This window comes from Eurytemora carolleeae, unplaced genomic scaffold, assembly GCF_000591075.1.
Source record: "Eurytemora carolleeae unplaced genomic scaffold, Eaff_2.0 scaffold1231, whole genome shotgun sequence".
Lineage (NCBI taxonomy): Eukaryota > Metazoa > Arthropoda > Copepoda > Calanoida > Temoridae > Eurytemora > Eurytemora carolleeae.
This window is the reverse complement of record NW_019397170.1, coordinates 34,322-44,436: the sequence shown is the minus strand read 5'-3', so window position 1 is coordinate 44,436 and position 10,115 is coordinate 34,322. Positions and strand designations below refer to the sequence as shown.

Here is a 10,115-nt window from a genome sequence, read left to right as displayed (position 1 = left end):
CTTGAAAATGACTAGACGATGTCCTACCTGGGTTTTGAGCACATCAAAGACTGTGTGGAAAAATTTAAACATTTGCTCACAAAGTTGCGGAGAATGAATGTAGAGGGGAAACAACCATAGACTCAGGTCAATATATTCTCTGTTAATCATTCACACTCAACACATGATCGTTTAGAATTAAAGGGACAGCCGTCAATTTTAGGTTACCCTCAAATTTTTGAGTTACATGCCTCATTCACACTATTCATTGAGTAACAAAGACATCGAAAGGGTTACATTCTGTCAATTCTCTTCATTGTCTCTTCTGCTGCATAAATATGCAAGAAACATTTAGAGAGAGCCCGCAATCGAAAATCTTAAAATTTCCAACAAAAAAAAAATCTCTATAATTTCTTTTGATAAAAGTAGGGACTTGAGAAGACCGACTGTTCCTTTATTGTCGATGGCAAATTACACCAACTTTGAAAATTTGTCATGTGACTAGCGGATTTTTTGTAGCTGAGACAAAGAACAAAATTTACAGAATCTAACACTTTTCAGGATGAAAAAATGACGATATCTTCCCAATTGGTGCCCAGCCAAAATTAAGGGTCAATTGAAATTACGGTCTACGGTCCGTTTATTCATAAAAATTATTTTCACTCCCTTTAAACAATTGTTTAAAATTGAAGGAAATGTAAGTATAAATTCAAGTGACCCTGCATGCATAGATGGTAATGCCCGGTTTACAATGGTACACCTAAAATATTTAATCTAATACAAAATGGGGAAGATAACCTAGGTTTTCTGACTCTAAGTGCTTAATCTGCGAGATTCTTAACAAGAAATGCGCACGTCACTAAATCGCAGAGAAACCACAAATAAAAAACAAACAGTTTAAATGAACAAACACATGAATTTCTAATTCATACTTGATCAGTCAAGGCTATCAAGGGTACCGATGTAAATTGGACATTGCCATCTTTGCTTGATGGATCACTTAAAATTATGCTTACAATCCCTATACAGGATAAAAAAAGTTTTCTTTAATATTTAGTATGTTCCTAAGAGAATCATGACAGAGTTTTTTAGTCTGAGTAACTTCATTCAATACATTCTCAACTAGATCCCCCAGGATTAATAGAGTGTGTAGGATTATAGGTTCAGCCTAGAATATAATATTAGTTTTAACAATAATAATAACAATAATAATTAAAATCAACATAACACGGATGATAAAAAAATAAACAACATCTGACATAAAAACAATGACAATAACCATAACAGTAACAACAAAGACAAAGATATTAAAATAACAAAAAAGTAACTACAGTTTAATAAAAATAAAAATAACAATAGTTCAATAACAATAACAATAACAATAACAATAACAATAACAATAACAATAACAATAACAATAACAATAACATAAGACTTCATCAATCAACAACATCTAGTAGATTTCCACAATTTAAAAAATACACTCAAAATTAATTTTTAACTATCTAACATTCAAACTAACCTGAGTTTGCAGCTGCTTGCTTTGAGAAAAATTTGGATCAATTCTAAGGTTTCTAAATTCTTCCGTTGTATCACGAAGAAACTTCGTCAAATGTTTCTTTCTATCTTCCCATTTCTGCTCCTGTATACCCGGCCAGTGAAGAAGCAATACGTTAGTGAGAGATCTAACTAGTAATCTGTGCGCATCAGGCTGTAGCCTGAGATGACTAATGCTAGAGTATAGATCTGTAAACTCCTTTAGCTTCCATATACTTGGTGGGCGCACTGTTCCGGTCAGTGTCACTAAGAAATGAGACGCGGCATGCACAAGTACATCACTTCCACCATCTTTAATAACAACAACAACAGCTGACACAATTTTAGATGTTAGATCCGAACAAACCCAAGTGTATTTACTATCACTTAGTGCTTCTGAATGTAATGCAGCAAGCCAATGGCACCAGGCTTTCAAGGCAGCCAGGGTTTCTGCATGAACTTTTAAAAAACCCTCCTTTATCACGGAATTTTCACAGCTGCATGAATAAATTTTTTTTTGTGAACTGAAAGTTGTCAATAAGAGCAGCTCTTTCAAATAGTTCATTCCAGTATCAAGACGCTCTAAGAACATTTCTCCTATAAAAAGAACAGAAATCCTCCCAACCAGCTGGAGCAAACTGCAGAAATCTTTTAATAATAAATCCAATTTCTGTTCATCTTCTATAGACGCCAACTCCAGCCTGGGTACTGGAGAGCCAGGTCGAATAACTTTCTCCAGGTTCATATAAACACTGGAGGTCTCCTTCCAGACAGAGTCAGTGATTCTTAAAACCTCTATAGGGTACAGTTCCGCTACCTTCATAATAGTCTCCACAGAAAGATTTAAAAATGTTTGCCATTCAGTTTCCTGATTAATTTCCGGGTTAATAATATTGTTTAATTCTTCCAGCTGTCCGGCGTTATATCTGAACTGTAATTTCCGAAGGATTTGATAAACCAAGGATAGAAGAGCTTCCTGATATCTAGATACAAGAATTCTACCCTCTTCTTTATTCAACTCTATAGATCCTTGAATGTATTCAACTACGGTACACCATATTTCCATACAGGAGGAGAACCCTGGTATACTGGGCTGTTGGAAACTGTATTTAAACATCAAGGATAGGAACTCAAGAAGTGGAAACTGAGCATTGTTCTCGCAACGTTTTAGATGAGTAGATACAAAATATTTGAGAAAATCTGTAATTTTATCCAGGAACTCCTCCTCAAGAGACATGCTTCCCTCACCATCCACTCCTGAGACTATATCCTGGAGGATAACCAGGGTTCCCCTGTACACACTGAGAAGATAGTCCTGAAAGTCTAGAGGAATGTAATTTTTCGCCATGATTTCATTCACAGCCTCCATTGCCAAAACAGATAACTCATTTATACCTTGCTCTGTTCGTTTATTTTTCATTATAAGAGAGGAGAACTGAAACAGAACGTTGATTACTCGGGAGTTGACGGCAAAATGAAGATCAGCCCAACAAAATATCTGAGAGAAGCACTTGAGACAGGTTGAGGATATCAGGATGGATTGGGGATCCAGGTTTCTAGTTGGACTTAACCTTGATTCCTTATTTAATGTTCCCATATGAATGGTTGTAGTAGAGGTAAACATGTTCCCATCCATGGAATTACTATCCTCTGAATCCCCTGACAATGATGGTGAGGGTGGAGGTGTAGTAGTACTACCAGGAGTGTCTAGGACGGACTCCAGTATATTGGTGAGGGTAAGGCTGATGTGGGAAACCTGCTGGTTCATTAACTTCTTCAGCTCACAGGCCCTGGCATACAATAAATGTTAAATGGAATGAAGACGTTTGTAAAGTGACTTTATTTGAAAAGAGTGATATGTAAGATAAGATAAGATAAGATAAGATAAGATAAGATAAGATAAGATAAGATAAGATAAGATAAGATAAGATAAGATAAGATAAGATAAGATTAAGATAAGATAAGATAAGATAAGATAAGATAAGATAAGATAAGATAAGATAAGATAAGATAAGATAAGATAAGATAAGATAAGATAAGATACCCTTTAAACATTTATCTGAGTAACAGAGAGAAAGATTTCGATCTTGAATTCTTACATTTTGCTTCATAGTCTCTACAGCAAATATCTGCAAATTTTATGAAACCTCTATGTAAAAATATCAATTATAACCAGAAAATGAGGATATGTTATTTGATCTTAATCAGACCTATGTTGTGAATTGGACTTACGAAATGAAGGTGACTTGAAGTTACGCCTCATTAACTATTCCAATGTGTGTTTTGATTAAAGTTTCTAGCATCCCAAAAACGTCGCTGGTTTCTATTATTTTAGTTTGGTAAATTTTATATCCCAGTAAAAACGATTTTTGATTCTCTGGGGAAACATTATAGAAGTTTTTACATCCTTTATGATAATTTTTATACATAATTTCAAGGGGGGGGGGGATGATCTGGGGAAACAGATCCTTCTAGATACTATATACTAAAAAAAATTAATAAATTTTCCCCTAAAAATAATTTATTTTTCCCCATTTAGCGGAAAAAATCCTTTAAAACTAACAGGATAACATTAACTACTGACAAAAAATGATTTTTAAACAGGGGGATGGAGAAATGATTTGTTTTGAACATATATACACCCCTGGGGGAAGGGGTTCTTTGTACCTTGAGGTTGAAATATCCTCCCTAGGTGTCCCTAGCTCTTCACAAGCGGTCAGCAGCATATTCAACCCGTCCAGTATACTTTCCTTAACCAGGAATACAAAATACAAATAGATCATTGATATTTAGGTTGAAGAACAAAATTTTCTAAAAAATCAAACCAATCTAGACTAAAATGAAAAAATGTCTCAAAATAATCAAACAGGGTTTTCATCTAATTTCTAAACATCAGAAAGTAGTTCAAAAATATTAGGCATTTTTGTTTGGGGAGGGGGGGAGGGTGACTTTGTCCTACGACTAGCAAATTGAATCTGTCACACTCCTGATCAGAAAATACTTCTATTCTAAGATTATACTTCTATTCTTCAAAGGAAAAAGCAAAAGCAAACATTTTTTCAACTTTGTAAATAACACCTGGGTATTAATAAGCCGAAAGATTTGAGGAAAGAAGTCTGGGTAGAAATGCGGCCAATCAACCTGAAACAAAACGTACTCGGGCTACAGGAGCGCGTCGCGGATTTTTCTGTTTTTCTGTTAAAATTTGTAAAAATCAAGATTTTTTTCAAGGTAAAATTGGGGCGTTTATACATTATTAAATATAAAGCATCAGCCAAGGTAAAAATAAATACAACAAAAGTTCTTGAAATTAGAAGATTCGAATAAATTACCTTTGCAATATCCACTATTAACTTCATGATCTTGTTTCTGGGGTAGTTTTCAATTTAATTGATTGATTAATTGAACATGTGATTAATTGATTGTTTGAAAGGATAAAAGTACATAAGAGCACTAAATGAAATAAAAAAGATTAAAGATTTCAAAAACCAGATTTTTTAAGTTTCTGCACATTTCTGCATGGACTCAAAGCAGTTATTCCATTGGCAGAGCCGGAGCAGAGGTGTATAATTTCTCGAAATATAGATGATTTTTAGGGGAAAAACAAAGAGTTTTTCAAACCATCAAAAATCATTCTGAAAAATATACACCTCTGTGGGCCCTGGGGGAGGGTACAACTTCGCCCCTGATGAAGGAAGGGAATCCCTTGTTGTTGTTCGAAATGAGAACATGAAGGTTAGTTCTAATTTCAGTCTTTTCCGTCGCAATCATCACAAACCACCGCCGCTGAATGACCTGAATAATAAGTGCAAAATCGACCACTTTAATTCCGATCATAAAAGGGACTGTGGATGTAATTTAATAAACTAGGATTTGAAGAGTGGCGTGATCGACTCACAACCTAGTACCCTTAAATTGTTTTCTGACCAAGAATACTCGAGCTATCCATCATTCTCTATTAAAAAAATCGATTATTTTAAAATGTGGATTCTCTGTCACGTGACTTGCGGATTTAAAAATTCAGAAACAATGGGAGGAAACTGTATCACTTTTCAAGCCATAAAGATAACGATTTTTAAGATAATATAACGGTTTAAAACGTTAGCGTTGTGAATCGAGCATTCTCCTCTTTAAATGTAAGTCAACTTAAAATAACAACGACATGTCTTCTACAATGCTTAGGTACTAAAAATATATAATGCTTTCAAATACACACGTGGTTTTGTTAAAATTATTAAGAGAATACCTTCATGATCTCTGGATTGTAAATTATATTTCAAAAAGAGATTTTAGAAATAATTACCTAATAAAAATCCATTTTGTAAAACTAAAAGTTGAACAGAACCGGATCAAAATAAATTAAAAATAATTTAACTTGACTCAACATTTCCTGAAGCTGTTCTCGAGCCTAACTAGTTAAAAACATAAAAACATCTTTAGTCAGAATGATAACACCGATGATAATGATACCTGTTCTAAGATGGTGAGACAGTACATAGAAACATAATGATTTGAGGAATGATTGAGGAAAAACAAAGAATCTCGCCATGATGAATTCTGTTCAGAAAACCTACTCAACATGATCTCTATCTCTCGTTTCCGTTCATTCCCTAGATATAACCAAGGGTAAATACATTATTAACGCTGTTAGGTGTTTTCCAAAAGACATTTTTCCAAGGACGACTTCCCAAGTCTGCAATGGGGGGGGGGGCTGCGGCTTGGATGAGCTAGGGGACCGAGCGCTGTGACTAGGGACGTTGCCGCTTATTAAATTGCACATTTGAGAAGTGAACACTTGGGAAAATACCCTTGGGAGCTTGTCGCTTGGGAATATACCTTTTGGGAAGTACATATCATCTTAAAAACAATTAAATAATATATGATTTTCTTATATACTAAGATATCTAAGATACTTTAAGGCCCAACAAATCAACAAATTATTTATTTCCTTTGGCAATTACTTCATAAGGATTCATAAGGAAGTGAAATCTGTAAGAGGTACCAATTGCTTACTTCTTCTAATTCAGTGATTTTATAATTAAAAAAAAAATATTAACGCAGCGTGACAACAAAAGTTAAGAAACTAAGGATTATTAGTCACAAAGATGTAGAAAATAATTCATAATTTTGATAATTTAAATGGAGCACTTGTGTATATATATATATATATATATATCTAGGAAATTACCGACAAACCGATGGCAAACATAAAGTCTAGAACTATTTACCTTCACCATCGGCACCTAAAGTCAGTAAAAATGTTTCCTGGGGCCGGGAACTCGGTAAAGCCACCACCACAGGAATATTCTTAGCTTGGTTTGAAATTCTCAGTTGAGTGCAGGTCTAATTTTGTAGGGAAAATAGCTAAAATAGTTATTTCTGCCCAAGCGCGGGTAAACGGCGGGAGTGCAACTGTGAGTTCCCCGGGTAACGCTGGGTTCTGAGCTATTATATAATAAAAAAAAACCTGTGAGCGGAGAAAAGAATTCATTCATCAAGGTTTCCAACCCTCGCATATTCTCCTCACCCTCCATCCTCCTTCACCACCTCGTATTCTCCAAGCCGTAAAATTTGTTTCACTGTACCACGACTGGACCCGGGCGGGATTAGATTTTCAATTCTAAGCCCATTATTTGTTCTGAAAACATAAAATGCACGTTCGAAATTTTTAAAACTTGATACTTTAGATATTCTTTATTAAATAACTAGCAGAACTTTTAAAATAACTTTTAAACGCCCAAAGTGGTTTCGATTTCTCAGTTTTGATACACAGAAAAGCGCATAATTTGCTCAGAATGCCGCAACCAATTCTTAAAAAGTGTTTATTCACGGCGGTTATTTATCGAGGATCGTTCGTAACGGTCCAACTGGACCACAGAGTAGAAAAACAATAGAGTGCTGATAATTCCAAAGAAGTGATGAACTAAATTATAACAGCCATTTAGTTGTACCGTCATCATATCCATCATACTGAAAGAGCCACATTTGTTGTCTACATTAATTGGGATCCTGGAATTGAACTCATGGAACTCATGATGCTCCTTCTGGAAAAACAGTTATCTTGAAAATGACTAGACTAGTTTCAATCTTATCTAAAATTATAGATTTCATTTAATCTAGACACCTAGCTTAAAGTCTATTCAATTAACTTGTTCAAATATGAAAATCTTTCAAATAAACACAAAAATATGTTATTGAATCAAAAAATGTTCAAATGTGTGTATTATTTCATTGTCAGGGCAGGTTAAAACAATTTCTGGACTGAGCGAGATGCAGCTTGGACAGGCATGGGGGGCCTGGCACTGCTGCTACCAGTTCATATGAACATAAAAATGATTAAAATGAACCACAAAATAGTTCTAATGTATGTATTATTTTATGCGCGGGTTGGTTAGGTTAAGACAATTGTCTGGACCGAGCGCTCCAGCGACTCCAGCTCCTCCAGCCGAGTGCTGCGGCTAGTAGTTCAATGGAACCAAAAAATAGTTAAATGGAAATGCTCAAAACTTTTATTAGTTTTGAACTATATTTCATTCGAACTTTTTTCATGTTTATTTGATTTAAAAAAAAACTATTTTTTGTTCATTTGAGCTATTTTTTTATTCATTTAAACTAGTATTTTTAATGTTCATTTGAACTATTTATTTGTAGATTTTAACTATGATGTTCATTTGAACTATTTTATATGCACTTTTGTACTAATGTATGTTAATTTGAACTGAATTTTTAAGGCTCATTTGATTTAATATTGTGGTTTATTAATGCTCAAATAAACAACTATAAGAATATTTTAAAGGAGCATGAAAAAAAGACGTTTGAACTATTGGTCGCTTGAACTACTCACGTGTGGACTCTCTTTTCCATAGTTTTTTGGGTCTTACTTTAAAGATATATTAAAAACATGTTGACAAAGGATTAAGAACAGATATATTTAATTAAAAGTTGATTAAGAACAGTAATAAGATATTTATGATTTAGTTTTAAAAATTCTTATAAGATACATAATAAACCATTTACATTTACATCAGATTCAGGGGTGGCTTGTGATTTTCTCTTCTGACAATCATTCCCCCCTCCCCCCCCCCCCCTCAAAAAAATGTAGGTAGCAGAGTTAAGAGAGAAATGTTAGTTTGGTTTTTCCGCTTCATACATATACTGTCTTTTTAATTATTCCTAATAACTATTTAAGTTTTATAAATGACATAAATTTTAATGAAAGTCAACTTGCATAAAATCAGTGAAAAAACACTTTTAACATCAACATCAAGGAATAAATTTTTTCAAAAATGATTTGGTTATCCTTGAAAAAGTGCAAAAGTGTTTTATGAAATCTCAGGATCAACCAAGCTGTTGTAGAATAAGGTTAATTACTCTTAATGCATCCAAATGTACTGAAAATATCGTCTCCTGCAGTAGATAAATAAAAACATGATATGACGTCACTGATTAAAGAGACAAGAGTGACCTCATATGAGGTTTTTATCTATCTATCTCAGAAAACGACATTTTCCGTACATTGGAGCGCATCGAGAGTAACCAACCTTATTGTACATTATACAACCTTGGGATCAACACACCTTTAGTATAGTAAACATATTTGTCAGAATAACTGTCATTAAGAATAAATTGTAATTTGACTAAATTTTTAAACAAAATTACATTCATAGTTGTTAATTATCTTGGGACACTGTGAAAGTATTTCAAAATAATTTTAGAACTGATTCACAATCAATAAATTAGGTACATATAAATAAATTAAGACTGAAAATATTGCACCATATTGATTTAGATTGTTTTCAGCTTTTAGTACAAATCTTATAACAAAACCAAAACTAATCAGCAGATTGTTTTATTCATAGATTGATTAAAATAACAGATAGGACACTAGATGTCGTCTTTTCAAGATTTATATGTGTTCCGTTCACAAAAACCCTGAGGCAGAATCCCAAAGAAGTTACAAGTAGTCGGCGTAGAACGGCGCTCTGTCTGTCTGTTCTACGCCGACTACACGTAACTCCTTTGGGCTTTTGTCTCAGGGTTATTGTGAACGAAACGCACATAAATCTTGAAAAGACGACATCTAGTGTCCTATGTGTTATTTTAAATAAACTATGGCTTTATTGATTTCGTACGGAATATGAGCATAAAAAGGGGTGGATTAACAAATAAAGTTATATTGTTGACCCAAGAATATTGAAATAAAACTGAAACCGCCACCTAGAAATCTTGAAAACTTTTCGTGACCCTCCATGCAAGGATGGCAATGTTCTATTTGAAACGGTACTCTAAAAAGCTTTGTCTGATCAAATATGAAATAAATTTTCATGTTTCTGTATTTTCAAACTGTTCATTTTATTTGCGGGTTCTACGCGAAAGTGATTTGCGCATTTATTAAGAAGCAATGGAGAAACTCATAGAAAACACTTTTCGAGTCAGAAAAACGATGTCATCTTCCACATTTTCTATCAAATTAAGGTTTCAAGGGTTCTGATAGAAATCGGAAAATGCGACCTTTGCATGGAGGGTCCCTTAACTAAATAAATACAAATTTTCTCTCAGATCAAACAAAACCAGGTTGTGCTTTAAGTGCTTAGGATCTT

General features: G+C 33.9%; 1 protein-coding gene across 1 annotated transcript in view; it reads right to left on the bottom strand.

Annotated features, from left to right (window-relative positions):
• The window catches only part of LOC111712483 (exportin-6-A), a 10,211-nt gene extending 3,036 nt beyond the window's left edge, over positions 1–7,175 (bottom strand). Inside the window, exons 1-9 of the mRNA XM_023487099.1 lie at positions 6,983–7,175; positions 5,986–6,125; positions 5,201–5,310; positions 4,848–4,884; positions 4,594–4,656; positions 4,183–4,265; positions 1,502–3,305; positions 1,044–1,147; positions 28–139 (exon numbers count right to left, since the gene is read on the bottom strand). Of these exons, the coding sequence (XP_023342867.1) occupies positions 28–139; positions 1,044–1,147; positions 1,502–3,305; positions 4,183–4,265; positions 4,594–4,656; positions 4,848–4,884; positions 5,201–5,310; positions 5,986–6,125; positions 6,983–7,049 (2,520 nt within the window). The 5' untranslated portion in view covers positions 7,050–7,175. The remainder of the gene's footprint in view (positions 1–27; positions 140–1,043; positions 1,148–1,501; positions 3,306–4,182; positions 4,266–4,593; positions 4,657–4,847; positions 4,885–5,200; positions 5,311–5,985; positions 6,126–6,982) is intronic.
• Between the last annotated feature and the right edge of the window lie 2,940 nt (positions 7,176–10,115).